This window comes from Oryza glaberrima, chromosome 6 (assembly GCF_000147395.1).
Source record: "Oryza glaberrima chromosome 6, OglaRS2, whole genome shotgun sequence".
NCBI lineage: Eukaryota > Viridiplantae > Streptophyta > Magnoliopsida > Poales > Poaceae > Oryza > Oryza glaberrima.
The window spans coordinates 23593090-23617101 of record NC_068331.1 but is presented as its reverse complement, the minus strand read 5'-3'; the positions used below and the strand labels follow the sequence as shown (position 1 = coordinate 23617101).

Sequence of the window (24012 nt, the reverse complement as noted above, 5' to 3'; positions counted from 1 at the left end):
CAGCAGTGTAATCAAGGGCAGAGGATCACCAATCGTCCTCCTATATATTTCATCCCAAAATCAATTTTGAAGAATTTTAGTAGAAAAAACACTCCAACAAATCCTTAGGCCCTGTTTCTTTCAGCTTGGGATTATTATAATCTAGATTATTGAGTCAGATTACTATAAGCTAGATTGTTATAATCTGTAGTAGAATAAGTGGTTAGTTGTTTCATTCCTAGATTATTAGAGCCTAAATTATTGGGTTTGCAAGTCTAAAGAGGGAATGGGGTGGCATGATGGGTAATTTTTCACCCAATAATCTAGAATAAGCTCACCTAAATGAGCTTATCAGATTATAATAAGCTGGTCTCCAGATTATAATAAGCTACTTCAATAAGTTGTCTGTTTCTTTCAGCTTATTCCCAATAATCTGGATTATAATAATCTAAGCTGAAAGAAACAGGGCCTTAATTACTCTCTTGCATGATTTTAGGCTGCGTTCGTTTGTGTGAGATAGGGTGAGAAAGCACCTCGTTTTTCGTGTGCACGCTTCTCAAACTACTAAACGGTACGTTTTTTGCAAAAATTTTCTATAGAAAAGTTACTTAAAAAATCATATTAATCTATTTTTGAAATTTAAAATAGTTAATACTCAATTAATCATACGTTAACGGCTCACATCATTTTGCGTATCTTCCCAATCTCCTACTCCTCAAACACACCCTTAGAGTTCCCTTCCCCGAATTATTCGCGTGTTGACAGAGGAGAACGGAAATTTTGTTGGTGGTTTAACAGACGAATTCACTTTATAGTTTTTTGGATAAAATTTGAGATTTGCTTCGATCCAATAGAAAATATCTTCAGGTATCGAGACCTCACAGTCCCAAATCATTTCTAATCATTGAATGGACATTGTTATATTTAATGATTGAAAACGATCATGCCTAGCTAGATCCAACGATCAAAAATGATTGTACCGTGAGATAACATACCTCGAGATACTTTATGTTAGACCGGAACAAATCTTATAAAATTTGGACTTACTTTTAGAGAGATAAGTTATTTTTCTTCCTATTTTTAGTGTAGAAAACCGAAAATTTAAGATTATATTATACGATGATATCGGCTATGATGCAGGCGAGCGCTGCACCGATATCCCTGGCCCGTACCAAACGCTCCATACCTCGGACCGCGCGCGGGCGCGGTAGCGGCGACTCCACGAGGGGGTGTCACTGAGAGCGTGTACTATAGCGTTTAATAACGGGCTCTCTTCATTGTCATGCAAGTAAATTTAGCGATGTGGAAGAAAGAGAGGGAAGAAAGGAGAGAAACATCGTTGCTGCGCATGACAACGGCTCAGAGTCTACTCTTAGCATTTATTAATAAAACTGTTGCACGGGGATGGAGAAAAGGAAAGAAGTATAAAAAATTATTTAGTGCATTAATGGTTCAGAAATCTTATTGTCTCTACTATTATATAGAAGGATAGTCTCTAATAATATTAATTAATATAGAGAGCTCATATTAGACTCTATCTTTGTACATGCCCTGACCATCTCGCACACCGCAGGCCGCGGCCGGTTACAATGGTGGAAATGATCCGTCGTCGTATAATTCATTCCGCCCGCCAACTCCACGCTTTTATCTCGGTTAATTCATTCCGCTAGTTTCGCACGCGCATGCGACGTCGACGCGTCCACGGACAATCGCAAAATATGCAGGGGCTATGCTATTTCGCTATATACTATCCCCAACCCTATAATTTTGGATTTCTGGGGGCAAAAAAAATGGCTCCATTCCCGACTCGCTCCGAATCCACGGATCCACTCTCCACAAGTCGGGAATTCCACGGATATATTTGAGGGTGAGCACGGAGGCGTTTGGAAGGATTGAAAAATCATATTTAGCCCACACATTTCAAGAGGGTAAATATGAATTGCAAATCATATATATATTGTGAAAACCTAAAAATTTATTGTTGGATCTTAAAAATAGACATGTAGGATTTGTTCACGTCACTTAGAGTAAAAATTTTACTCTTTACTCTAATGACATAGACAAATCACATACATTTATTTATAGATCCAACAATAGTTTTCATATTTTCACTATATATGTGGTTTGCAATATATGTTCCCCTTATAAGAAATCAGTTTTAGACATATGTTGGAAAGACAAATATTTTCACACTTCAAATTTTGCTTATGATTTTTGAAAACAAAATTGTGGAGATTGATTTTAGGATATCTCTCGGTGATGCCCTATCCGGTTTAGAGGAGCTTAAAATTTTCTACTGAAAAGTAGGTTGCGTAGCTAGCTTTGGAAATCTGAAAAAACCAATCCCTCAGTTTAGTACTTCTAGTTTTATTTTTTGGCTTCTGTCATCTGGATTCTACACTTACATTTTTTTAAAAGTTTATGTGAAAATTTGTCATGTTTAGAGAAGGTACAACTGGCTAAAAGTTTTATTAAATATGGCCTTAGTTACACGGCTCCAAAGCAGTGGTTCAATCTTCAACTTGAGAATATTTTTTTTCTCTCCACGATCAACTTGTTGCGTCATAGTTCATATGTGCACATATATACGCTGTGAGCCTATCGATGTATGTATTTACTTGTAGTAATAATAATCAACAACAAAGTCCAAAGGGCATGTGTGTGATAAATGTATGCTCTAGGGATAAAATATGAGCATGCTAGTTATGTTAGCATGTGTCACAACTTGATTATATGTTAATTAATTAATCACCTGAAGAGGCAACTATATGATCCATACCCACATGGCAATCAAGGTGCTAGCTACCTAGCTATCAGCTAAGTACATGATAGTAGTGCAAAGCAACACCAAACATCTCTCTTGCTAAACTACTCTCAACTTACATAATACTATAAGAGAAAAAATTAATTAATTAACCATATACCACCCTTACTGTCGACATGCACCTAATTCAGGATACTGCCCTGGCCTAGCTAAAGGTCGACATGTATCTAATTCTAAAACCTTGGCATCCTTGTCGACGCTGGAGTTATGAACAGTTTTAAATTTTGAGAAGGGTATCTGCCTTTTTTTGTACGTATCCTCTTGGTGCTATACACATTTCATTGTCATTGTCATTGTCATTGTCATTGTCATGTTCATCTCTCCTCTCTCGCCCAAAAAAACCTTTAAAACACTAATAGTTTTCTTCACCCTATCATACTCAATTTGCCACTTGCAAGTTGCTCAACTCCTTGAAATTTAATCTCCTTTCTTTTTCCTTTGCTTCTCCAACCATATATACCCCCCCCTAAAGTCCAAACACCCCAATCCTCATCTCCTCTCTTAGCTAAGATTGTTTGACAAAATAATCTCTAGCTTCTACATCACATCATATCACTTCCCTCTCTCAATCTTTTTCTCTCCTATCCTCTCCTCACACTAGCTTAGCTTAGCTTAGCTAGCTACCATCGTCTTCTTCGTCTTCGGCGAGATATGGGTGAGTGCAGCTACAACAGCATGAGCCCATCGACGCCGCTGCCGCCGCCGCCATCGGCTGCGGCGGCGAAGAAGGGCTCGCCGGAGGCGGCGGCGGCGCACAAGGAGAGGCCCAAGATAAGGATCATCCACATCATTGCGCCAGAGATCATCAAGACCGACGTCGCCAACTTCCGGGACCTCGTGCAGCGCCTCACCGGCAAGCAGCAGCAGCAGCAGCAAGAATCGGCAGAAACGACGTTGCTGCCGCCATCGCCGGTGGCGGTGCTCGACGAAAAGAAGGAGAAGGTCACCACCAAGAAGAGGCCGGCGCCGGCGGAGGACGAGAGCATGATGAGGAAGAAGAAGAAGAAGATCAAGTGCGAGGTGAAGGTGGAGGAAGGCCATGGATTTGGCTACGATCATCTCGATCACACCGACCTGTGGATGGATCTGAATCCGGGAGGGTTCTTGAGCTTCTTGGAGGAGGAGGACGTGTTCCAAGGCATGGCTGCCGACCTGTTCCAATCGCCTCTTGGTTCATCGAGGATGGATTTCGTTGGTGAAATGTACGCATCTTAATTAGTATTTGGGATTAGAGGTTCAATTTCCTTTTGGTTTACTTTGTGAGAATTTTTGCATTTTGGTTGAGAGGTTTGGATGGTCTTCAAAAAAGAAAAAGAGAGAGAGAGAGAGAGAGAGAAGGGGAAAACACAATGGTGATGATGGTTAAGTAAGTATTGCACCCATGGTTGCAATAATTGGTGATGTGTATGCAAGGGTTATTGGTGGGATATTTATAGAAGGAATGATCAAATTTGGGTGCTTAAATCTGTCTGCAGGTCTCTCAAATGTAAATATGTAATTGTTCTTTCGCATATGGAGCTCTCCCTCTTGATCACCATTTTTAAGCTTGTTTTCAGAATGGAAATTGTACTCATCCCTTCCATGGCTGGCAGTTGAAAATATTGTCTCTGTTGCACAACATGGATCTCCATGATCTTCCATTTGTTCGATCTTGCACAAGAAATGTGCAGAGAAATGTAGTTTGTTTGAAGCCACCAATTATTTTTGTCTCGCTTTCAGAGTTTCACTGAACACGGAAAAAGGATGGTATGATTAAGTGTTTGTTTAAGTTTACTAATTGCAAAGGGATGTGAACAACAGGTGTCTATGACCATGAACAGCTGGAAATTAATTACCTTCATGAGACTAACACTAGATTTTTTATAGTACTCTTGTATGTGAAGTTTTTTCTTTTTTATGGATGAGTGTTGGCCTTCACATTTGCAGAGGTGTGTAAGTAAGCTGGCAGAAAACGACACTTACATAGGTTATTAATCTTGCTTGGTTATATAATAAGCATTCTATGTCCTGTAATCTTAAACAAGATCTAGTTGTTCTTTTGATATTCATCACTCAATTTGGAAGATCTATATAGTATTGATACAAGATTTATATATACTTTTTTCAGATGAAAAAGACAAATGGCAGTGCTAAAGGCTATATATAAACTCAGTAATCAAAGGTTTTGGATGGAGAAATTGGCTTTATCTCAAACAATAGCTACAAGCTAACAAAATTCTTCCTTTTCCACATGATTGACTTTCTGTTAATTATCACCAGAAGAAAAAAAATCCTAGGTTGTTGTCAATAACAGTGACCTACCTTTGGTATCATTTTCTTCCTTTAATTGCTTGGAAGAAATTGCTCTCTGCATTTACTAAATTGGTGCCCACCTTACACTTCTCTGAAAGAATTGAACTCATCATCATGCACCACTGTCTGCATAATATGGTATCTCTCTATCTCTCATCTACCAGCCTTTTTCATGGCTTTAATTCTTCAATCAGTTGTGGTGCTAGATTCATGCATCCCCTGCAAGAGGCTAAGAACAGCACATGTATTTCTTCAGATTTTTTTTTAATTATAATTGGTGAGGTATACTTCTGCATCCACTCCATTATCCATGTCCCTCCAAGATGTTGGATATCCATCTCCATCCTGCCTCTCATAAAGTCCAAATGTACATTGCAACTATTGTAGCCAAAAAAGAACTTTTGGGTGGGAGGTGTTTCTTCGTTTTCTTAGTACAGTTGTCACCTCACAACTAACAAACAAAAAGGTTGGCCTTAAAAATTTGCAAGTGGATATTTTCTTTGGCAAGTTTCTAAGTCAGATACTTCTTTTATATAATAAAGTCAGATACATAGGATCCTAAAGTAAGTTGCTCCCATTCGTAAAGTAGGATTTTCTGAACATTTTTAGAGCAACTACTTCTTCTTTTCTTTTGCGAAAAAGGAGCAATTACTTCCTTACAATTGGATGACCTTGTTGCCTTACCATTCAGCAATTGCACATCAAATGGACTATCATGTTCTTATCCATTCTTCTTCTTGTTTTGATGATATTTTGTTTTGCTTGCTTTCTGGATATGAGATCATGTGAGCTATATATGGGACAGAAAATGATTGTCGAAACTACCAAGTATTGATTAAAACTACTCATTTAAGGAAGATGGAAGATTAACAAAGAAAACTATATGATAAATAAACTAAACCAACGGTATTTTAAATTACCTAATTAGTAATTGGTTGAAAACTAGTCTTGATTGGAGCACCCCAAGTTGGTGTCCTTTGAGGCTGTACCAACGGCCAACCACTGCATCCTGTCCTGATCTGCTGTGCTAATTGCTATCGAAAGAGATGCTAACTTTGTTTTTTTATTGCTAATGCTTCTCTTACATTGGTTGGGTCCATGCCCATCAATGCGAAGTTTTAGAAAAATAACAACAATTATTCAAACCCTCGTGCTCTCAAACTGTGACGTCATGCAGTCGACATCAGCAAAGGACAATACCCTTGACATCCAGTGGACATGAACACAACGATACGCACAGTGCACTAGAAATAAAATAAGCACTACATTATCAATTATTGTATACTATCGTTTGTTTCTTAGCAACGAGAGGTGTGACTTGTGAATAGCAATCCCTCCGTTTCATACTACATAAGTCGTTTGACTTTTTTTAATCAAACTTCTTTTAGTTTGACAAGTTTGTAGAAATATTTAGTAACGTTTTCAATACAAAACAAACATATTATCAAAATATACTCAATGTTAAATCTAATGAAACTAATTTGATGTTATAAATATTGCTAATTTTTTTTATAAATTTGATCATGCCTAGATAACTTTGACTAAGAAAAAACTCGAACGACTTCTAATATGAAAAGTATAGAGTAGAGAACAAGTAGCAACAAGAAATTACGAAAAGGAAAGTTAAAATTACCACATATGGTAGAAAACCTCGTGCACTTGTGAATGCTTCATCTCATTGTTTTTGTCTTGAAAATATCTTCTTTTAAAAAAGTCTTATTGCGTTAGTCTTCAAAACTAAAAACTCATCGTTTTACTTTTAGAGAACTCTGAAAAGGATAGAGGGAGAGAAAACCAGAGACCAAGGGAAGACGACTAGCAACGAAAACAGGACAAAATACCGGGATCAAAGAAGCCTGTTTCTTTTCTCTCAGCTCATTGACCAGCATTGTCAACCACTAATTAATCATGCAAATGTGTGTGCACTATTTAGTACTGCTAATTAAATTACTACCCAAGTTGGTTGCCACTGGGACAGTGACAACCCCTTTCTCTGAATTTCTTTATTTCTTTCTCTGATCCTTCCTCCTGGATTCCTTCCATCCAACTAGATGCAGGCCACCACACCACACACCCAAACCGCCTTCCAGTCGGCTTCGATCCCGGTCAGGTAAGCTTTCCGGTTTCCGGTAGCTTCCGGCGGCGGCGGCGGCGGCGGCCGGACGACGGCGACCGTCTTCAATGTCTCCGGTCACCATCGGTGATTGAGGCAGCAACTTGTGCAAGAAAACGAGAGAGAAAGTCTGGCATTGGAGAGTGAGGCCGTGGGGCGTTTGCAAGGTGGTGATAGATTGACAGGGCACCTAACTGGGGTTAATAAACTGATAAGTGTGGCTAATTGCAGAGAAAAGAAACATTGGTTGTTGGTTGCAAGTGCACGTGGTGTGGTTGTGGCTTTTGTGTGCACATTCCTCTGCTCTTGCGTGTGTGGTGCCTGGAAGGATACTTATATAATTACTATGAAATTGAAGGCTATGGATTGGAGTACTATGGTGGATTGATTATTAATCAAATCTGTGATGGAAGATGATCGTAAGTTGTATTTTACATGGATGCTTGTTGGTATATGTTTAGTTGATGGAGGAAACATGGTGTGCTTGTGCTGTTGTATGTGAAGCATTTCGGAAGATGGATTTTTGTTGTTTCGATTACTTAGAAGACACGCTTATACGAATGTGTTCTTTTATCACATGCTAAAGAGACAAAGGCCAACACAACAAACCCCCTAACCTCTACGATGATATTCCGATGAGAACAAAACGGTGTTTGTTGTCACAAGAGTCGGAGACCAAAAACTGATGGCTCGGAAGCAACACGACGGCAAGAAACAATGTAATCAAACTAGTTGTCACACACACGAACGGAAGCACGCAAAGCTATTATTTTCCAAATGGAGACATGATTGAGCAGCATGGTATATGCATGTTAATGAAACAGTAGCTTGTACGCTTGCAGAGCCTTGAATTTGATTGTGTGCACATCTAGCTAATGGCAAACAAAATGGACCATGGAAGATTTACTGAAACTCTGCAGCAAGAATAGTCTCAGAAACAGGACGTGTGTAATCTGGATTCTGGACAACCAGCGTACTGCTATATGTTTGGTTTCCACAAAAGAATTGAATTACAAGGCAGATGTCTCACGTATACACATACCGAATGAAAAGGGGTATAACAGCTAATCAAGCACCCCAAAAGTTTTGTCCCTCTATCAAAGGAATGCCTATCGTACATCAAGGTAATCAAGCAGTGACGATGTTACATCAAGGCACAGCTGCCTGTTCTCAGGTGACGAACTCTGTGATTTGCACGCTTGATCTAACACAAGTTTGTTCTCGCTTTATGTGTTCCGGATCTCCCATGTATTTTAGAGGTATGGAACTGGCCAGCTGTGCAAAGTGAACTACAGAGAATACTTGTCGAAGCTCATCGGAAGCAAAACTGGTAGGGGTTTTGAAAAGAACAGCAGAACCTTGTATGCACATCTGAGGTTGAAGGCAACAGGGTAAGATATTCAGATCCCCAATGTTCATCAACTAAAGAAATAAAACTACCATAGCAGTTGGTTGAATATTGGTACAAAAACAGATGAATAAGCAAAATAAATAGTTTGATTGAATTATAGATAGGTGCCAAGAGGAAAGAAATTCAGCCTATCAAATTTATACTACTCCATCCTATAACAGCTTATAGTGAGATTACTTTTGCCTTCATTGAAACAATAAAAATTACTTCTGTATTCTTATTTAAAAGAAACTTAGTTTTCCCTTTCCAGCTTCAGGAAACGCCAATTTTGTCCAAAGAAAAGGCATGGCCAGCTGAAAAGGTCTCAGCCAGCAACCAGATTTCTCAGTGATTTCAGTTCAAATTTGGATTCTTTTTGCTAAAATAGGTTTTGTTTATAGATTATATGGAATCTACATTTTAACCTTTAAATCAAATGTATCGCAAAAATATTATTCATGTCACAAAAAGTTCAAAGTTTATTTGAGTGTTTTGGGTGATTATCGATCAGAGACTTCTGCTACCACGGAAACCAGAAATCTCAGTCTCTATTGTGTTCTCTTTCATAACCGAGATGTAAATCCCTAGCAGAACAGGTGAAAAGACAGGCATATGCAAGAAGGCTGCATACCTTCAAGAGTTGAAAAGGTTCCCAACTAAGACAGATCTATCATTTCTTCCATGAATTGCTTGCCTACGCAATGGAGGTGCATAAACAGTTATTGGAAGCACCCAGTCACCCTTCTCTCTTTTCTCGACGAGAAGTGGATGTTCATACCTGCCAAAAGAGAGAAACCAGAATTGCTGATTCAAAACTAACAGCAGCAGACTAGAAAAGATCACCCTTTCCCAGTATGGCAGTACCAGATAATGGTTGAAACAAATTGCTTAACACCAATAATTAGCATAGTTCTGAAGAAACTAATTGTAGCTGTGGTGATTATAGCTTGTGTATTGCTATGCACATCTAAGGACGATGAGCATAAAACATATCTCCTATTTCTATGAAGGAATCATTCTACTATTGATGTAAATAATGGAAACAGCACAGAAGGTACGAAACAACTCGTGGCCTACTTAGCAATCCAACCCTTCGCTGTTAAGAGACACGGTGTCCAAGATAATGCTATCAGGCTACAGAACATAAAATTGTTAATACTGTTACATACCTAGATGAATCAATTCCTTCGGGAGTTGTGAAGAACTCAAATCGAAGAGACCATTGCACAGAAACTTTTGAAGTGGAAAATGACATTGGTCCATCAATTGGAACTGAAAAGAGAAAGCTTGTCTGGTGAAGATCCGCAACAACTTCATAGTGCTCACTGTGTACCTTTGCAGAGAGTCCAGAGAAAAATGAGTGAATCATTAAAATCAATTTGCTGATTTTACAGTGTAAATGACTAAATGTTTTTTAGACCAAAAGGCAAGCAAAGTAACCCTGCTTCCCGTCGAAAGCAAACAGTGTAAGTACATAAAGACAAAAGGTGGTCTTTTTGGTGAAAAAGAAGCTAGCAGAATACACAACATTTGATATTGGCATGTTACTAGAATGCACTAGATTTATCAATAGCAGGTAAAAGTCTAAGACTCAGAGGTGTTTATAGATTCTTGATGGCCATGACTAATATTTTGTGTTTGAGGGCAATTAGCACATGCCCTTTCCTCGACAAATAAAAGTGTTAAGCACATCCCTACTGTTCGAATGGCATTGTTCATCATGCTTATTGTTCCATAGTTACTGTTAGCTGCAATTGCTGTTCATGCACAGGTAGTTTGTTTTTCCAAAGGTTAGGTTTTTTTTTCTTTTGGAAGCTTTACTACTAATGTACTCCATGTGTTTTCTAAAGACTATTTCTACATTTCCTAGGTAGAGTCATCACCACAGAAGGGCATTGCACCTTCTTTAGTCGAGCAAAGATGAGTAAACAAGTTCCTAATCCCTAAAGTCCCATTGTGGTCTCCCTTGGCCAGTGATTGTACTCCCGACACTCCTTCCCCACGGTAAAAAGAAAAAAAGAAAAGAAAAGGTAGGGGTCCTTCATTAGAGTAGCTTATCAGCTCTCCCACCTCCTTCCAACAGATGCTTACCCCATATGTTTACACGGGGAAAAAGGATGGAAGCAGTGTCATGAACTAACAACAAAAATTGTGCAGATGTTATTGTTATCTGATTCATGGTCATCCTTGTAGCTAACCAACATAAGATTGATTTTATGAGGTTGTGAACACTAGTGTGTATGTCAGATCGCATCAGTATATTGTAATTGTATATAAATGGCTGAGGCTTGAGGAAAATAACTACATCATTGGAATCAAAGTAAATACTTTATGTAGGTAAGAACAGAAGTTCAAACTGATTCCGTACAAACTATTAATCGGACTAAAGAATTGCTCAAGCTACACAAATAAACCATTGACCAGATGTTGGTACATAATATCAAAGTGGTCCAAAACACTAGTGCAGAAAATATACCTTGGTTATTGAGGGTGAGCTCCTTCTCGAAGGATGTATTACACGAGGATTAACCGTTTCTGATGTTTCCAAGGTAACAGATACCTGCAAGTACCAAAACATTCCCAATATGAAATCCCACTCCAATACACATTTTACTCAACTCAACCTTTTACCTCTAGGCATCTTCGTGTTCCAGATCCATGAAAGAAGGTGAGTGCTCCACCAATCTGCAATTAGAAGAACTGAGATAATCAGTTATAAGTTTCTAACATTGATAATGCGGTTACACATGTAATCAAATCAGACAATACCATATCACCAAAGTAATAAGTTGAGTCAGAATTCTTTGGTGAGAAGCGAAGCAACACTTGGTCATCTATTCTTATGTTGTACGATCTTCCTCTCATAAAGCCTTCTGCTGCAAAAAATTGTAATGGCAACTTAGTACTGCAAATCAATATTGACTACATGTTATGTAAACCTATAATAAAGAGAATAGCGAGATATAGTAACTCCAGATCTGAAACAGTATGTGAGGATGGCTTACATCCAGCTGGTTCAACATATTTTGGTGTGAGAGGTGGTCCAGCATCATCATTTGAGCGGTCAGGATCTAGAGAAAACATCTGTCCATTTGATGGATGATGATCTGACAGCAAATGATTTAGCTTCCTTTGAGGTGACAACACACCTGCTTGTGCCATTGATCGATTAAATTAAACGACCATCATGAACTAGTATAAGGATATCTTATACAAATGCTCTATCAGAATTTTGTATTTGCAAATGGCATAATCACGTCAAAGCTGTGGTTTTAGGAATAGCAAAATAAATGCTATGAGATGCACCACAAATATGATCAATTTGCAAAAGGAAAATCCACCGGACATAAATATTGCAATCACGAACATTACTAAAAGTATGACAAGAGCTGAAGGGCAGATTAATCAATAGGAAGAGACTGATAAAGAATCACATAGGGAAAAAAAACTTGAGACTATATTTAATATTTCCTTAAGAATATTGTTGATTTGTACCTCTTGAACAATTCAAAAATTCACGTCAAAAAAATAAATACTCCACCTTACCTCCACCATGATCATCTGAAATCTCTGATACTGATAGTCGAGGAATTGGACTATAAGATGGGAAACTGGGGCGTTCTCTAGAATACAATGGTTCACTAGTGGAAAGACGTGATGACAGGGAGTGCATCGACACTGAGCTCCTGAGGGAGCTTTCTGGATTTGCTTTGTTGTAGGAGGAAACAGATGAAACTTCATCCTTTGAACTATCATATCCTTCTTCTAAATCAGTATTATCATTTGCTTTGCTCTGCAAAAACAATTCGATGTGTCAACATAAGTGCAAAGAGCGATAAATCAAGTGCATGTATACTGATGCACGTTAATCGTTAGACTCAATGGTTCAGATGAGGATTACTAGAATTACTTTGTATGCATAGATGCAAAATATCATCTGTTGGAAAATAGTTCAAGATTTATGGATGCTTTCATCTTTTATGCTTAACAAACTATGATGCATTTCTTTGCAAAATGCTGCTGTACTTCATCAAAGTAACGAAAATATTTGCCAACTCATGTAAGAAAATGTGTAAGAAAAGGATCAAGAAATAATTTAGTATTGTGAAATATGGGAGGTGCAAAACAGCTTATATAAGGACCCACCCATTCTGAATCTTCGTCCTTTTCCCTCCAAAATATATCCGGTTGCTCAATTGGGAGTGGAAAGTTCACTGGGACAGGCACAACATGGTCAGCTATGTATCCCAACAGAATAGCAAGCTCAATGAGCATACACACAAAAATGGAGTGGAGTAAGCATCATTAGAAATAAGAACATATGAAATATTATTGTATCATGATTTTTCAGTCAGTACACATTCACAAACAGTTAGTGAAGTTTCAGCACCTCAAGTTGGTAAATACACACCACTGACCTTCTTCATTTAGTAGGTTGCTACCTTTCTGTGAAACACATATCTGCAATGGGACTCGAGCTTCCTGCAATAACCATGTTGATTTTAGTCTTACTCCAAGGTAGAGTATTTACACAATTGCACTTATATGAAATGCCAGAAACACGGATAGGCAAATTCAGATTGAGTTCATGATTATAAAAATAAAATGAAGAGGTGGCATCAGGTGGTTTCCAATACAATAGTAAATTGTAATCATACACAAGCACTGATAACCTCAAATGTAGCTTAAAAAAACACTGACGCAAAACTTTAAGAGGTGGTTGCAAAGAGCTAGAAGAACCAACTCTAAACGTGTGTATTTTATCATGCTCTAAGCCTCTAAACTTGTCTGATAAGAAAACTTAACAAGAACAAGAATGAAGACTGAACGCATGAAACTGAAACAAATGTCTTAAGCACAGACAACACAAAAATCATATTGATTCTTGGTAGTCCACATAAATACTAACGTAATGACATTACTACCAAGATATGGGTTTGATACTGAGCTAAAATCGAGCATTTAGGGCCTGCAAAGCCAACACAAACAATCGCACCAACCAAAACCTACTCAAAAGAAATTTAATGCAAGCATTGAGCACATGCATCTATTTTTAACATATCAAATGAGGGCTGCAGGCACAATTTGATGACAACCCACGTATTCAGCGCTTAGGCTGATACGAGAAATACATAGAATTGTAATCTCATTCTAGATTGAGAAAGAACAAGGCACTAAAAGAGACAAATGATATCCTAGCAGTTTTGAATGGTATTTATACCAAACAAGGTACTGCTAATTCTCTACCTAGAATACTTAGATTGCGGATCCAACTTGATGTCTAACTAGCACATCTACTAAGTATGTCCTCAGACAAGTTCTTCAACACAAGTCACAGCTTCAATAGTTGATAGTAACTTCGGCAAAGAACACACAAATTGATCACTAGATCAAAATTTCCACAATTAAGCAGAGATAATGAAAGCCTAAGGAGAACAATTTTAAGGCTGGAATGGACGTACAGAAAACGAGCATGGAACTCACCAATTGAACTGCGGTATTTACAGGGGCAATATTTTGATCTCCATTACCCAATACAATCGATCTTCCAAACAATATACTTTTAACATAATAAATATAGCGGACACTTATACCCCTATATGATGGTGGTAAAATCTTCGGGAGCTCCACACGTACAATGTCTGCAGATAACTTTTAGCTTAGTTAAAATCCTTGATATGGTTCAGATAATTAAATTCCAGATATTACACAGAAATTCTATAAGCATTTCCTTGGAATGAAGCTACAAGAATAAAACTGATGCTTGCCAACAATCCATTACTAATGGAAGAATATAGCAGGTTCATAGAGGAACTAGAACGACTGGTTAGAAAAACTTAAGGAGAATACTGCTTTTAATATTCACTACTCCTTCCATTAACAAAAGGCATGGTATGATTTGGCATGGCCTCCAACATTAAATTTTGAATGTTAGTTTCTTTTAGAATGCATCAGCAAAATTACCAAATTAGCATAATGTGAAAGTATTTGTTAACATGAAGCTTAACGGTATCCCTGGTATGCTACCTACAGATATGTGTTGTTGGACTAATTGTTAGTCAAAAGTTACAAAGTTTGAACCTTCAAATCAATGTGGGCTCTATATTTATCGACAAAGGGAGTATTAACTATGCCAAGAGTGCATATTAGTCACTTCATATATCTGTCTCTTACGGGCTTGTTCGGTTAATCCACATGAGGAATGGATTGGATGGGATTAAAGGGGATTAATTCCACACCTCAATAGGTTTGGAATTATTCCCCTCCAAATCCCCTTGGGGGAGGGATTAACCGAACAAGACCATAATTAGTTCGAGACTGTGAGGTATGTCTAAAATGAAGAATTTTAATCATTCATATTTCCAGAACTATCATGCAATACTAGGAAAAACTGAACTGAAACACACAAATGAAAACCAATTCATTTTTTATGACATTAAACTAGATCAGTCCTTCAAAACAAGAGATGACTTACATGTTTTTGTTTGCCCCGAAGCAATTATAACTTTAGGGATTAGCGAGGGTGCCGAACAATCCAGAAACAAATGTTCACCTACGTATGTAATGACAATATAAAAGAAGATTATCAGGAAGAAATAAAAACAGCAATTAACTGTTTCCAGAGATGATAAAAGAAACTTAAAGGGATGCATAGAGAATTGTACAAGCATGGCGCAAACTTATGAAAGGGACAAAACTACAATTTCTTAACTTAGTTTCTAAAAACCCCATGCATAATGTTCTACTACTATCCAATGAATAGAACATAAACAGAAATGCTAGCTACAACAAATTTGTAGGTTAATTAAACTGACAGCAAATGCAAAATGGCAAATGGATATAAAATCAACAGAGGTGAAGTACATATGATAGATGAAACGTAGTAGCACTGGTACAGTGGCACTGAAGTCAAAGATGGTTACAATCATGTTTGAAGTCGATTGCAAGAGCGTACCTCTCCTTTGCTTAGACCCTGGTAAGGGCTTTGAAACAGAGAACCACTGGCTATCCAACTTCTCAATCCCTTTGATCTCGAACGAGAGCCCATCCACCAAGAGCGAGGGGGCATCCTCACCGGTCTCTGCCGACGCCGCGTCATCCTTCAACCCAGCTGGGGTGCAGATCTCTATAGTCGCGGTGACCGAATCACCGGGTCTGTACACCTCCCTGTCCGTCTGGAGCTTCAATCTCGGGGAGTGCCGCTGCCTGGCCGCCGCAGCATCGGCCTTCCTCTCCTCGAACCACCCGACGCTTCTCAGGAAGGAGAGCCCTTGCGGGATCGGGAGCTTCAGTGACATTTCATCAAACAGGTTGCCTCCGATTCAACGTATATCCCCACCGCCGCATCAACCTCAAAACGAGAACAACAACCCAATCCAATTATCCAAATCCCCCCAAGCTAACAAACCGAACGGATTCCCAATCTGTATACACCACGCACGCAGGGCGGCTCATCAATCGAAGTGGCGCGTACGAGCGAGCGCTACAAGAAGAGAATGGGGATTACCTTCGATTCGATTCGAAGTGGGAGGTCGTCGCCTCTCTCTCCGAGCCTGCTCGCCGGCCGGCCGTGCGCGCGAGGGGCCGGGGAGAGGCTCGGGCGGCCGCGGCGAGGAGGAGGCGGGGCCGCGGGGGCTCGTCGGCGGCCGCGCGCGAGACGCACCGCAGATCGGATCGGAAACAGAAGAGGGGAGAGAGAAGAGTAATGGAGTCGAGAGATGCGGGAATGAGAAGGACGACATTTGGTCACCGGCCGTTTTCCTAAAGTTCGTTTTGTTTGAAAAAAAAAAAAAAGAGAATTCTAACATTGTTTAAACCATTGAAATCGATGTGAATTACTCCATCCGTTTCATAATGAATATTTTCCACATTCATATTGATGTTAATGAATCTAGCCATATATATCTATCTAGATTCGTTAACATCAGTATGAATGTGGGAAATATTAGAATGATTTGCATCGTGAAATGGAGGAAGTAGAAGGCAAAATGATTTGACATTAGGTTAGCAACAATATAATGCTTAGTGTGGCCAATTTTAAAACAAAGATTGATGATTTGCTACATTGAAGATTGTTCGTTTGATTATGATACCACTTCACGATCATAGCATATGGGACTATCTGATCATGAAGCAAGATGGAAAATAGTTGAACACTATTTTGTGGAGTGGGAAAATAGCAATCTCCATGTCTTTGGTAAGGCTTGGCTACAAAATGGTAAGACAATTACACAATTGCAATCAAGAGATCCAAAACATTCTTATTAACATATATGTTGAGCAAATCTCTATTATGCACTAGCTCTTAGATGTGATAAATCAGTGACGTCACTTGCAAATCCAAGAGACATTAAACGATTACGTAGTTTAGTAGCTTCTTTTAGATATGTGTAGGGAATGCATATCCTCTACATTACTACATGTCTTTAAAAACAAAACATTAGTACATTACTATAGAGACACTCTACAATAATAGATTTTTTTGGGCTATCACAAAACTATCAAAAAAAATGTAGCGTTTTCTCCTAGTGGTGAATGCCACGCTATTGATTATGTAATTGTTGAGTAGGAATCCGTCAAATTTGTTTTGCACCCTTCATGGTTCTCTAAATTAATCTCAAGCGTGCCTATAAACGGATTGGGATTCTCCACCATAGAGGTCCTAATATAGTGGATGAACAATCCTAGCTGCTTATCTAATCAAAATCCGTTAGCTAAGATCGTACTACGTAATTAAGGTGCTACAATATGAACTTGTGAATTAGCCCTTGTAGTATAATTATAATGCCCTTATAATTGCTACAAGCAAAATGGAACCGCTATAGAGTCATATTATTAATTATGCAAATGCAAAACCTATTGTAAGAGTTGTCTATATATCAATCTATATAGGACATGGAAAGATCATATAGAAACGAAACCAAAATTGAGAGTTTTTTGTCAAAAAAAAATGAAGATCTTGATCACACAAAACTAAATTATTCATAGGCTTATAAAATTTACTATTATGTACAAAATTACTGGCTGTGAAGTGGATGCAAATATTTCCGAGGGCATGGTAGAAATAGGAAATGTAGCGTTCTGGAGAGGCAAACAAACCATTGGCAACCTTTTTAGTGATATTTCGAATTTACGGTTATTCGCAGGGTAATAGACACCGAAGCATACAGTTACAAATGTCACTTTCCACCTTCTTATAGATGTTCATCTGAACCTACAACTTGCTGTTATACAGTTACAATAAGCCTAAAAAAGGAGCTTTTTTTTTTCTTTTCACATTCTTCAAACAAAACACTTGCCGCGTTCAAATAATGCCAGGAATGCCGAATTGTTATTTCTCAAGTACATGCTGGTTGTTATTTCTCATCTACTTCTGAAGAAAGGATCTGGGACTGTTCTGAGCCGCTAGGTATTATTCTGCAAATATATGTGAATAATAACAGTCAGATCAAATTCAGCTTAAGAAATTACAATTCCTGTTTATCTTCAGGATGTCATGAGAATCGGCTATTACAGAAAATCTGAGATAAATCGGGGAAACAGAACTTTAGTACCACATGTCCACAATCCCTTATCTAAAACTTCAACGCACCGGTCTTTTGTCTTTCTTGAGTCTTTTCCTGATAACTTTGACATCCAAAGTAATGTGAAGTGCACAGTTGCAGGTATATTTTAGTCTTTGCTAGCACAAACTTTTTGGTTCCACCTACACTACTGGTGCGTGTTGAAACCATAACATTTACAGCTGGTAAATAATTACCTAATATTTTACAGCATTTGTCAAACCATGGAAGTTGTGGATAGTCAGTATAATTTGTTAGGTAATAATATGATTTTTTTTCAATCTCAAACAAATTATGGTTAGTGTTTTACATGCCTAATGTACAGAATAAATACCGCTATTAGTCATATAAATTATAAAGGGCAGAGGTGCATCCTCTCTGATAGTTAAATCTCCCATATTTGAATCAAGCATCATGACTACAAAGCTACTCATCATTCTAATTTGTTAAACCCAATCTAACCTTTCTATGACATATTGCCTTCTAATCCAATCTCCAGGGTTTGATCATATTTTGTGCTCTTCAGCAGTATAACTCCAATCTCAAATATTGTGAAGATGCCAAAGAACTAAAGTCAACATTATTTTGGGAAACTCAACACAATTGGCACTGCCACTCAATGTTTATGGCCAAATCTTGGAGCTGGAAGCCTGACACCCACCTTTTAACAACTCCATTATTGATTATATCAGTACTCAATACCTAAATTTGTTAATTTGAACTTCTTCCCTTCTAACTTAATGATCCTGATACTCTCACGATATGACCTAAAAAAAAGTCTGTTGTTCTGGTAATGCTAAGTCTGGCGTATTACCAGGATTAACCAAATTTGCTGATTTGCTACGCTTGTCCTTTGTCATTATGGGACAAACCAAAGTGTATTGAGTAGCCTCGATTATATCCCCCCCCCCCCCCCTCCCCCCCTCCAATAGAACAACAAACTACCAGGATAGTTAGAAGCTATTTCCTTTGTTTCACATTACAAAACATTTTGGGTTTTGAATAGATGCATGCATGGATCTATGTATGTGCTTCATATATCTATACGAGGGATGGAGAGGCTAAAATTTCTTATAATGTGGAACGAGAACAAAGGAATAGCAACTAGCACGGCATCAGCACACTAAAATTTTGATGTTAGGCTAAATCATATTAAAAAAAAAATTGAACCTGCCATACCAGATCCCAATCAAACGAGGCTTAGACCAGGGAAATCTAAGATAAAAGGTCCATCAAAAGGACCAATTTGAGCATCACATTGCAGCATTCACCTTAAACAATAGGCAAGCTAGCTTGTAGTAGAAATCAAGTATGTAAATTATTAGTACCTAAATGAAGATCATGAGTCCGGCAAGAGCCGGGCCTGGTCCTTGTGCTGCGGCGCCGCCTCGTCCTGCAGCCGCTGCTGCGCCTCCTCCTCCTCCTTCCCCTTGGCGGCCATGCTCATGCGCGCCTCATACCTGCGCAGCCTCTCCTCCATCTTCGCCTGCACATAGCACCAAAAAAAAAAAAAAGCAGCAGCGAGGTGAGCTTCCCCCTGGGAGAGAAACGCGGCGGGGAGGAAAGCAACGCAGCGAGCGTACCTTGTGAGAGGTCTCGAGGCGGTGCATGACGTAGAAGCCGAGCGCGCCGCCGAGGATGGTCCCGGCCATCACCCGCACGCACGCCCACCGCCGCGACCCCGGTGGCGCCATCTCTCCCACCAACCTTCCGCCGCCGCCGCCGCCGAGGAGAGAATACGAAGGGGAGATCGGGGAGAAGTTGCCGCAGCGGTAGTGGCGCGTGATTGGGCCAGATGAGCCGGGCCCAAATCTAAGGTGGTTTGATCCGTAGTAGTACTATGAACCCAACAAACCCGAAACGATACCGTCTGATACCGAATCCTGATCCGTATTATAGTTATCTTATGGTACTACTACTATGAACTCGACAAAACCCAAACGATATCGATTCGATTTATAGTTTCCAAAATTTCATAGTACGTTGATTTTACTATTTATTTTCAAACAATCCTACAAAATGTAAGATAGTATCCCGGTTATTTCCTATTTATTTTTAAACAATCCTACGAAATCTAAGATAGTATTCCGGTTATACGATCCTTAAGGTATTATAAAATATTGTTTAAAATAAGATGAATTAAAAATAATGTGAACAAGTATGCTCAAATTTACATAAAAACTAATTAAATTTATCAAAATCAATATTAGTACATGTTTTAACTTTTACAACATACTAGTCATGCGTTGCAATAGAAAGAAAATGCGTGATCCAATGATCTATACATGACATCATGAGAATGAAAACGGTCAGAAACGACAACATTTATTCGGATTTTTTTCAATTTATAGAATTGAACTATTTAGTGATGACTTCAATTCAACACTAACAAAAATTAGAAAAAATAATTTTTATATAGCTATAAACAGGGATGTTTGAAAACAATATCACTTTAACAGAAGCGGTCTCGGTACTGTCCCGTTTATCCAAATTGCCCTCCCCGATTGATGGGAGAACCCGGGCACCTCAGTAAAGAGGAAGAACTACCGCAAGGGCAAGGGGAGGGGCTGGGAGGTGTCGGCACTAGCGCATCACCGCGGTGATGGCATCTATCAGGCCGTGGAAGCCATTGAGCACCTGGCAGAGCAAGCCGACAAGGCTCATGTCGGCGGCCATGTCTGTTGTGCCTGGATCTCTGCCGCAGCTTGGATGCAGATAGGCATAGAAAAGACGACCGAGGGTGCGGAGGTAACCCACCAGGGCCACCACACGCTCAACGTAAATCCACGCCCCTTACCTATGAATCGTCACCGGTGAGCTCCTCCTTCTCCGACGTCTCCATCTTCGCTTCGGTGTCTCGAAACTCCTCAGGTTTGTCATGAATCATCTAGCGGGGGCTTGCTGAATGGGGAGTCAATATTGGCAAGGAGGCATCGGATTTGGCCAACGAGTACTAATGGCGTCGGACCTTGCTAGCAAGCACTGATGGCGAGGAGGGAGGAAGAAGAGGAGTGGAGGGAAATTTGGTTCCGGATAGTATTCTAGCGTATAGCCATGAGATGAGTGGCATTTTATTGGATCACTTTTGCGGGGTGACATTTGGACAAAACCCACCTTTCACAAAGGCATAATCTAAAATTTCTCCATACATTCCTATCTAGAGATATAATACTCATTTCTTTCCCTACCGAGCTTCTCTAGTCTCTACCAGTAAACCGATCCTCTCTTTTCTTCTATTGATCGTGTGTTCTTCCCCTGACCCACAACCAAGGCCCTGTTTAGAAGATTAGCCTAGAGCTAATTTTGAGGGCTAATATTTAGTTATGAATTGGTAGGCTAAACATTAGCCTAGGGTGATATGTTTGGATCCATGGACTAATTCAAGGCTAAAAGGTGGAGAGAGATTAGAAAGAGAGGAGAGAGAAGGAGAGAGAGAGCTGCTTTTTTATGGTCCCCACACAAAATTAGCCCCATTAGCATCTCTTGGAGGGGCTAATGTTTTGAGGGAGGCTAACTCACATTAGCTCAAAATTAGCCCACCTGTTTGGATCCTTGAGGGCTAATTTGAGGCTAAAAGGTGAGAGCTAAATATTAGCCCATGGAACCAAACAGGGCCCAAATCCGTGTACCACAACCATAGACATTATCATTATTAATCCCCACCAACTAACCCAAAAAATTAGGAAGAAACAAACCTTGTTGCATGAGACGCGGGCTGGGGTCGCGTGGCACACAGGGTCACGTAGATGCACCGAACCGAGACTTACGCAAGAGCGAGAACGGATGAAAACACCATTCGAGCTGGGACGGACAAAAGACACGAGGCGCAGTCTCGAACTCGAAATGACGAACTAAAATCCGGAAAAAACAACTTGAATTTTTATAATAGTGGAGATTATATATTTTATATAAGAGTTTGTAGTTTCTAATAATATCTCGATCTGGTATTTGATAGGTACAAATAATAGCCGATTATCTCAATACGAGGTGGGCTCACACATGATGCGTCCTCCAGGGGATCCGCTCCTTTGCCTTTAGGCGCAAAAGGCAGAAGCGCACACCAAAATGTGTCTGGCGCTATAGTGGAAAGCAGTAATTTGCAATTACTATTCACTGATTTACTGTAGCAATCGATCTCGTTTTATTCGTTGTGAATCGGACGGCTAACCAATGGCACAGGTGATAGCCGGTCCTTCATTTGGAACAATCCTAGAAATTCTTTCCAGAAATTTTATGGACTTAATTTCATGGTAAATTTTGCTATAGGACATCGTGACTTCATAGTTTTAGCTTTAGGACATCGCATGGAGTCACTTTTGGGGAAACACACCCTATAAATGTGGTTATTTGCCATGGGATACTCCATCCATTAAATTAATGTTTTCGTGCTGACTAGACGAGAAGAGGCCCACTTTTTTACACTGCTTGACCAAATTACCCCTCCTTTCTCCTTCTCTTTCTCTTTTCTTCCTTATCTCTTCCCCTCTCTCTCCTTCCTTTATCTCTTCTCCCTGTGGGCAGCGTGTGGGCAGCGTCGACCGATGCCTGTGCCCGGAGCGTGCGCGGCTTGGCGGCAGTGGCGGCGGCGCCCGGAGCGTGTGCGGCCTGCTCGACGATGGCGGCAGCGCCCGGATGCGCACGGCCTGCTTGGCGGCGGCGGTGGCGAAGCTCCTGCAGGGCCGGCAATGGAGGCGTGGCTCTCCTCCATGCCGCTGGGCAGGGCCGAGCTGGTCACGTGCAGCCTGCTAGCAGCTTGCTGTAGTGGACGCCAGTTACAAATTGGCTCCAAATCCAAAAGGCCCACGGCGTCCCATTCTGAGCACGCGGAGAGCGGCTTGCAACGGATAATCAATCCTAAATTTCTAATCCCAAGTTGATCTGTTCTTTTTACTATTTAGATGCATGTTTGAATATCAAAGACGTTTGTCTAGCCTGCATGTACAAAGTCCTAATCATGCCGCCGAGCAGGCCGCGCGTGCTCCGGGCGCCACCACCGCCGCCGAACTTGTCTTCTGCCGTGACCACTTGTCCGCAGAGGCCATGCGCCTACAAAAGATTCGACACCATTGCTAGCCACGCCGTGATGCCTCAACAGCCAACCCCGCCGCGTTCTTGCCGCTTCTGGGAGCATCTCAACAACCACAGCACTCACCGGTCAGCCACATGCCGACAACCTCACCAGAGAAGAGAGAAAAGAGGGAGAGAGAGGATGAGAAAGAGAAAGGAGGGGCAATTTGGTCAAATCATGTAAAAAAGTGGATCCCCTCTCATCTAGTCAGCATGAAAATATTAATTTAATAGATGAAGTGTTCCCTAGCAAATAACCACATCTACACAGTATGTTTCCCCAAAAGTCACTTCGTGCAGTACCCTACAGCTAAACCACGAAGTCGTGATGTCATGTAGCAAAATTTGCCTAATTTCATTGGGCCCACGAAGTCGTGATGTCTTGTAGCAAAATTTGCCTAATTTTATTGGGCTTTCTCCTCTAAGGTTGTTTGCCTGGATTTGGAAGATGAAATGTGTGAATAAAATCAAGGTGTTCATGTGACTTCTCTTTTGTGATAGACTCAATACAAGGGACATGCTTGACTGAAGAAATTGTGCTCGAGAAGATGTTGATTTAACTTGTGCTATATGCTCTTTAGGAGTAAGAGAAACCAGAGAACATTTGTTCTTCTCTTGTTCTTTCAATGTTGCTCGCTAGAGGAAGATAGGCCTCTCTTGGAGTTCTAATATGGAATTCTTTCATATGATTGTTTTGGAGAAAATACGTTTTAGAAGAAAGGGTTTTATGGAGATTTTCTCCATTGCATGTTGGCATATATGGAAACAACGCAATGCCCTCACC

At 39.9% G+C, this 24012-nt stretch overlaps 3 protein-coding genes across 4 annotated transcripts; 1 reads left to right on the top strand and 2 right to left on the bottom strand.

Moving 5' to 3' along the window:
- Positions 1-3263: 3263 nt before the first annotated feature.
- LOC127775983 (VQ motif-containing protein 18-like) lies at positions 3264-4340 on the top strand. Its single transcript, XM_052302297.1, has one exon. The coding sequence runs from the start codon at positions 3455-3457 to the stop codon at positions 4016-4018; it is 564 nt and encodes a 187-aa protein (XP_052158257.1). The 5' UTR covers positions 3264-3454; the 3' UTR covers positions 4019-4340.
- A 3815-nt stretch (positions 4341-8155) lies between these two features.
- On the bottom strand, positions 8156-16322 carry LOC127776756 (uncharacterized). 2 transcript variants are annotated; one of them, XM_052303291.1, is made up of 14 exons: positions 16106-16322; positions 15554-15949; positions 15074-15151; positions 14083-14240; positions 13017-13080; positions 12745-12812; positions 12145-12391; positions 11604-11747; positions 11368-11474; positions 11230-11283; positions 11075-11158; positions 9768-9931; positions 9230-9376; positions 8156-8579 (listed from the first exon to the last, which is right to left on the bottom strand). In XM_052303291.1, exons 2-13 carry the CDS (start codon positions 15894-15896, stop codon positions 9232-9234), a joined length of 1656 nt encoding a protein of 551 aa, XP_052159251.1. In that variant the 5' UTR covers positions 15897-15949; positions 16106-16322; the 3' UTR covers positions 8156-8579; positions 9230-9231. The 2 variants fall into 2 exon arrangements, with proteins under 2 accessions (XP_052159251.1, XP_052159250.1); XM_052303290.1 differs by having other exon boundaries at positions 15554-16022; positions 16106-16321.
- A 1377-nt stretch (positions 16323-17699) lies between these two features.
- On the bottom strand, positions 17700-19968 carry LOC127775948 (uncharacterized). Its single transcript, XM_052302267.1, has 3 exons — positions 19745-19968; positions 19490-19647; positions 17700-18015 (listed from the first exon to the last, which is right to left on the bottom strand). The coding sequence occupies exons 1-2, from the start codon at positions 19853-19855 to the stop codon at positions 19501-19503; spliced, it is 258 nt and encodes an 85-aa protein (XP_052158227.1). The 5' UTR covers positions 19856-19968; the 3' UTR covers positions 17700-18015; positions 19490-19500.
- Between the last annotated feature and the right edge of the window lie 4044 nt (positions 19969-24012).

Bases quoted from the DNA above. Each gene is read 5' to 3' on its own strand.
- LOC127775948 (XM_052302267.1), bottom strand. From the start codon at position 19,855: ATGGCGCCACCGGGGTCGCGGCGGTGGGCGTGCGTGCGGGTGATGGCC. The intron at 19,648-19,744 runs GTACGCTCGCTG...TGCTATGTGCAG, and splicing joins GCCTCGAGACCTCTCACAAG to GCGAAGATGGAGGAGAGGCT.
- LOC127776756 (XM_052303291.1), bottom strand. From the start codon at position 15,896: ATGTCACTGAAGCTCCCGATCCCGCAAGGGCTCTCCTTCCTGAGAAGC. The intron at 15,152-15,553 runs GTACGCTCTTGC...TTACATACGTAG, and splicing joins AGGGTCTAAGCAAAGGAGAG to GTGAACATTTGTTTCTGGAT. The intron at 11,475-11,603 runs GTAAGCCATCCT...AATTTTTTGCAG, and splicing joins ATATGTTGAACCAGCTGGAT to CAGAAGGCTTTATGAGAGGA.
- LOC127775983 (XM_052302297.1), top strand. From the start codon at position 3,455: ATGGGTGAGTGCAGCTACAACAGCATGAGCCCATCGACGCCGCTGCCG.